Here is a 6736-nt window from a genome sequence, read left to right on the forward strand (position 1 = left end):
TGCATTTCTCCGAATAACAAGGCTTCAAGTGGTGACTAGATCCCCAGGTTAGCCCAAAAAGACCTATTCAATACCAAACCGGACCTCTGTTACCAGCTGAACAGCGTACTACAAATGTAAGGGACGGAGTAGGTGGAGGAAAAAGTCTAAGGCGGAGATGAATTCCTCCCCAAGTAACCCCAGCCCCTTGCACGGGGCAGAGGCGGTGGTAAACCAAGTTTTGAAATAACAGCCGTCTACTTTCTGTGCTTCTCTTATCCTCTCTCCTCTCCTGGAGTCCTCAGCATGGGCCTCTTCAAATTCCCCCCCTGCTGTTGCTGGGTAAGTAGGAGGGTGACCCTGGCAAAGGAGACTGGGGTGTGAAAAATGGGATTTCAGGAGCTAAAAAAGTCTGTGCAAACTGTCTAAGCCCTGAAACACAATGGTGTGTTTGGGGGTCCACAGGGTGTTCCGTGTAACGCGAGGAAAGAGCACCTCAAGCCATCCCACCCCCACGGTACAGGTGGTCACTTTTTTCTGACAATTTCCTATATAAACTCTCCCGTTATCCTACAGGCGGCTGCATTTTTTAAAAAAAATTCCAATTAAGCCAAATGAATCTTTAATTGGGATCTTCTCAGACGGTGCAATCATTGGGGGGGGAAAATCAGCCTTTTTCCAAACACACTGCTGAGTTGAGGAGGATGGAAAAGGGCAGCAGCTGAGTTTCCTCCCTGCCGCCAGTTCCCTACACCATTTCCCGCTTTCCCGCGCTTCTCCTCTTCCTGCATTTCTGCACCTATGGACTCTCCAGGGACTCTGGCAGCGAGGCCCAGGCACCCGGGCTCTGGGAGCAGCCAGATCATGCAGGAAACAAGGGCAGCCAGCAAGCTCTCCCTGGCGTCCAGAGCATCTGACACAGTGCTGGGCACACAAGAGGCTCCGACGCCTACTGGCTCAGTTACACAAGTCTTTTGAGTTTTTCCAGGGAGAACTACGGTTTGTACCAGGGGTCATGAAACTCTTTCTGTAAGGGGCTGGAGAGTAGATATTTTAGGCTTTGCAGGCTGTAGGCTCTGCATAGCTATTCAAAGAGAAGATACATAAATAAGCAAGTCTGGCTGTGTCCCAATAAAACTTTATTTACAAAAGCAGCCAGCCAGATTTGGCCCATGGGGCCTAGCCTGCAATCCCTGGATTATACTGAGCCATCTCTATGGTAAGACTGGCTCCATGATCGACACGCTCACAAATAAGGCCACGTGTCATACTGCTTGGTCATATGTACCATAAACTGTGTTAAACAATTTAGGATCCATACATTCATTTTAAACATACACGTTACCGTGAATTTTTCTTGCTTTTTGTTTTTAATACATTTTTGCCATTTTTATACTTTAAAATAAAGTGGAAAAGAAAAGTATCACAATTCCTAATACCGACTATGCACTAATTCTATATCAAGGCCTCATTTATGTATATTTGTCATCGGTGATCATTCACTTTAACCATTACATGCTTTTTGAGTTGACAATGACCAAACAGGGCTTTTTAAGAATATCTACAGCCAGAAAGTCGTAGTCATGTTGGCAGGGGTAAACAAGGCAGATGTTTTAGGGTCAGTTAAAGCAGATGGAGATGGTGACCTGAAGGGGAGGAGAGACAGGAAATGCCACACCTATGAAATAAGAACCACAAAGCTCTTCGGGCCAGGAACTCCAAATGTCTTCTGTTCTCCTCAGAGTTCAGTGTGTTTCACCTCTACTAGTCCTTCGATTAAAAAAGTAGTATCTCAAGCCAAAAAGAGAAAAAGATGGTGACACATTAGGATCCTGAGGCCCAAGGAGCCAGGTGTTAATTACAGATGCGACGGCCACACTGTGAAGGATGACGGTCATCGGAGAGCATGAGTTAACTAAACACCCTGAAAGGCAGAGCTGACTCCCAGCAAACATGGACCAACCAGCGGATCTGAGAAAAATCAAGCGTAGAAAAACCATCCAACGTGACAATCAAATAACACTAATAAGCTGGCAGCTCTCACCCCCCTTCTCCAGAAGCCATTTCACATCTCTCCTAGAGTTCCATTTCCACCCACCTCCGCTCACGTTCTCCTCCCTCCTCCCCTCCCCCACCCCAACTCTTCCTCCTTCAACTTACTCACTTTCACCCCATCATGGCGCTCAGCAACAGTTCCTCTGGAAAATTTTCCTTCAAGCTGGGCTACACATTCCTTCTCTCCAGTCCTACAGGCTACGTCTCCCAGCCTCCCCACCGGCCAATCTTAACCTGCACCTCAACACCTAAAAACCTAGTGCCTGTCTCGTGCACATAACCACAGCCTATCTTTCATCACGAGCCTGAGTACCTACAGGTCTGAGTGTGTGTCACACACATGAACGTCGTTAACAGTGAGAGTGTGTATGTGTGTGGGAGATGGAGTGAACACTGCTGAATGAGAGCACTGAGCCCCCCGACCAACACGAGGAATGTGATTTCAGATGGTCAGGATCACGAACTTACAAAGGTATATCCTTGGGCTTAAAGCAGCACCACTGTACCCCAACCTCTGGGAACACATCTCCAAGTGCATGATGGGGGCTGAGCATCAACAGGTAGCAGTAGTTACACTACTACTATAGTTACAACAGAAGTGGCAGCTACATTTTGAAATCCCAACTACGGAGTCTCATATCTCAAAAGAAAGCCCCTACTGTGCATATATTTTGAACTCCTATATGTACAATATCTGAATTATACAATCCCGGCTTTCCACGAATTCAGAATGGCCAAGTAACCATTTCTCATTAGGTAGCTGTTGGGGAAACTTTTATAATCCTAGTAAGGTGGCAAGAGAAAGTGACCTTCTTGCTTTAAGTTTCTTAACGTGTTATTCTTACACTAGGCACAAAACGTTTCTACTGTTAAACTAACGATAGGATTCTGGAATTTTTACTACAATGGGAAGGGTGGTGACAAAAGAATCCTAAGAAAAGAGATCATCTGATTGTTCTATCTTCTGTAGAGAAACTGAGCTAGAGGTGTTCCTCAAACACGAAATCACTGCTGGGTTTTCCAGCTGGCCATTCGACTCTGGAACTGCAAGAGAAGTATCCCAGTGCATGACAGGACCCAAGTCTCATCAAACGCATTATGTGAGGCTAACTTTAAATAGAAAGGCTACCTGCATTCGGGACATTGTGTCTTCTGTTCAAACTATGCCGTCAAGAAGAAAGAACAAGAGTAGTGAGGAAGACACCAGGCACAAAAGCTAGTTAGTGTTTATTGAGCGCTTACGCCAGCTACCGTGAATTCTTTTAATACTAACCACCACCTTACAGGTGTGCGCGATTCCCATTTTATAGGCAAGTAAGCAAACTGAGAAACCAAAGTCAGCAGCTACGAAAAGTGGGCAACCAGGATGGCCACCCTGGTTGCCGGACAGCTGATAGGATTAATGCTACCACTATCCACTCCTAAAAAAGAGTTTAAGTTGCTGGAAAACGAGGTCACAGGGCAAATTACAAAATATAATCAGTTAGGCAGGACAGGCAGGAATGGTTTAAAGGAAAGAGCCCTGGATTTAGAACCAGGGCTTGTGTCCTGGGCCACGCTAAACACGGAGACTTGAGTGCCTCGTTACAACACTGTCATGATAAAATACACCTCTCTCTTTTGTTGTCAGTGGAATAGTGAGAATATAAGGGAATGTGCCTGGCACTGTGCTTAGCAGAGAAGACATACTACAGTATCTTGTTCTTTTATCCTCGGTTCCCATTTCAAAATATAAGCAGACAGCTACAACTCCTAGCTCTCCAGCGTAAGCCCCCCACCCCAGACCCCTCCCCCTCCCCTCAACCCCAACACCCACAGAGAAACACTTTCAAGGTGTATCTTTCCGCCCTTGCTGTGAGAAGAGCTTTCCTAACGCTCAAAATTTGCCCTCTAGCAACAGTGCATACAGAGGTGTCTAGATGAGGCAAAATGACTTAGTTCACGCCTTTCAATATATGGGAACCATGACGTAGTAATTTAAGTATGTTAGAGCAGTTTAGAGGGAAAAGAAGATCATTAAAATAAGTAACAGAACATTTCAAGGCAAGAAATGTTGAAATATGCAAGCACAGTGTCTTGATCAGCAACTGAAGAAAGTAAACTTGACTCAGACTTTCTCCACTCCTCTCTGATACAACATAAATTCCCATGTCTTTAAAGAGTGAAAGCACAGTAAGTGAAACTTTTTTTCATGAAATACATTCTCAGATGGCTAAAATAAGCCACAGGAGACACTGTGAGACGAGTCTTTTAAATCTATCCTCTGGAAATCCTTGATGAAACTCTGGCTTGAAATCAGACTGAATGCTTTAAAAATAAAATGTTCTGAATAAAGCTAAGAAGTTTCCATTTGCAGATTTTTTTAAAAAACTGATTTAAAAGTAAAATGTCTCAGTGAAAAGTTTATAGTTGTGAGATACTTGCTTTGCCATTAAGCATGTGTAAGCTCCCACCGGAAGAAACCACCATTCTTTTAAGTCTGAAAACTTCAGGCGTCTGTATCCCACCGTCCCTCATTTGCTTACAGACTGTGGCTCTCAATCACAGCTGCACATTTGGTTTGGTCCTCTAATTCCTACCAAACCACCAGCTCTAAAGAAATGCAGCAATTGGCCCTTAAACATTTACAGGGAAGCTGCTAATCAACATCCTTGAGTCTTGTCAACACTAGAAGGTCAAATTACAAACTTGCTTCCTAAACCAGAAAGCGGATGCTTCTGCTCCCCAAAGAAATTGAAGGCTCCTCCCACACCCACGAGAAAGCAACCAGGTTTTAGTTTTTCTTCATGTTTAAAAAGAGGAATAAAAAATTAACTGAACACACGTGTGCTTCCTCCCACTCTCCCGTATATTTAGAATCCCTCCATTTTCTTCTACCTTTAAGTTAGAAAAATCCATCATAAATTCGCTCTCTTGAAAGGCATTAGCAACTCATTTTGGGGACTGAGTTTTAGAAGAAAGGCAGAGAGAGGTGAGTAAGCAGAGTTCGGCTGATTCTTTTTAATTCCTGCACGGCCAGGCAGTTATACATATCTGTTTTCAAACAAGGAAAGCGTTTGCAATGCACAACGATGCAAAGTAACGCGAGGCACAAGAAACGGGCACGATGGCTGGTGTGGTCCGTGTCACAAAGGCAGCACGCTAGCCGGAGTCACAACCCTGCAAGTCCCGGGCTCGCGGCTGCCTCAAATCGCATCCGGTCTCAAGTCTCAAAGCCAACGGGCTCCAGACCCGGCAGCGGGGGAGGCGACCCATGAGAGAGAATCGGACAAACACCGGACGCCCCTCTTGGAGGGCGAGGCCGAGAGAAAGTGAGGGAACAGAGCAGGAGCCGGGAAGACACGCGGCGAGTCCCGCGGAGGGAAAGGACCACGGAGCAGGGGTGGAGGCGGAAGGGGAGATGTGGCAGAGGCGCCGGCTGCAGCTCAGGCAGAGGGACAAGACACGGGGAAAGGCGACAGGGCCAAGGATCACTGACCGACGGGAGGGGGAGGGGGCTTCTGGGACGGGCCGCAAAGGGAAGCGCGCGAGCCGGCCCCGAGGGGCGCGTGCCGGGCGGGGGAGCGAGGCGCGTCAGTCACCTGTATTGTTTGAAAAGCTGGTCCGACTCCCTAAAGCCGTTGTTGAGCAGCATGTTGATGCCGGCGAGGGCCAGCTCCGCGTCCTGCAGGGGCGCCGCCGCCGAGTCTCCGTCGTCCCGCCGCCGCGGCCGCTGCTGCTCCGAGCCAGCCATGGGCGCGCGAGGCTCTGCGCAGGGCCGAGGCGAGGTGGGGTAGCAGCTGCTGCGGCCCCCGCTCGCGCCCGGAGCCCGGCTCTACCTGCCCGGAGCGCGCCGGAGCGGGCGCGGGGGAGGGGCGCGGCGGGCGGGGCGCGGAGGGAGGAGCCCGGGTCCAGCTGCAGCGCGGCGGGGGATGTGGGCGCCCAGGCCGCCGCCTCCAGCCGCCGCGGGGATTACTCAGCAGCCGCCCGCCCGTCCCCTCCGAGGCGCGCGGCTCGCGCCGCCACCAAAACGGAATCCGTTTCCGGGTGTCTCTACCCCAAAGGAGCCAGGGCCGAGCCGCTGCCGCCCCCGCTTCCTGCAGCCCTCGCGCGCCGCCCCGGGCCCTCACACCGCGCCCCTCGCGCGGCAGCCCGGGGCCAGCGCGCCGAGCCTGCCCGGACACGCGCGAGGCCCCTAGGCCCGGCCCTTGACCCCCTCCTCCAAAAGGGCCGGACCCGGGAGTTGCAGGGAAGCTGGAAAGGGCAGACGGGTTCGGAGAGCGCACAGTGAACTCCGCCCGGGCCGCAGCGAGAGCGCTCCTCGCTTTTGCCCCGAGTGACTGAAACCCCACGCAGGCGGCGCGCGCGACCCGCAACTTTATCCGCACCCTTGGACCGCCTACTAGCTCGCGGCAGCCAATCCTCGAGGAGGTGGGCGGCGGGGACGGGGCCTCCGGGCACCTGCCCGACAGCTGCCCCGAGCCCAGCGTTGAAGAACTGGAGCGGCGAGGTCCTGGGTGTACGGCACCCACCCTCTCCGGCCCGCCACCAGCATTTGCGCGATGGGGCAAGAAGGCAAATGGTGGCCCAGATGGCACATACCTAAATATTCAGGAGTTATAAATTACGCTGTTGTGCGTTCTACTCTCACCCTGACAATTATGCTTTCTTACCAATGGAAGAGAAAAATAAGTGTAAAGCTGTGGTTTCCGTAGGACCGAAT

The 6736-nt window shown here is 50.3% G+C and overlaps 1 protein-coding gene across 1 annotated transcript in view; it reads right to left on the minus strand.

Moving 5' to 3' along the window:
• TTC39C (tetratricopeptide repeat domain 39C) overlaps positions 1–6024 on the minus strand; it is a 103857-nt gene extending 97833 nt beyond the window's left edge. The window contains exon 1 of the mRNA XM_030842558.3: positions 5616–6024. Within this exon, the coding sequence (XP_030698418.1) occupies positions 5616–5767 (152 nt within the window). The 5' untranslated portion in view covers positions 5768–6024. The remainder of the gene's footprint in view (positions 1–5615) is intronic.
• Positions 6025–6736: the final 712 nt, after the last annotated feature.

The sequence above is a fragment of the Globicephala melas genome, chromosome 13, assembly GCF_963455315.2.
Source record: "Globicephala melas chromosome 13, mGloMel1.2, whole genome shotgun sequence".
Classification (NCBI taxonomy): Eukaryota; Metazoa; Chordata; class Mammalia; order Artiodactyla; family Delphinidae; genus Globicephala; species Globicephala melas.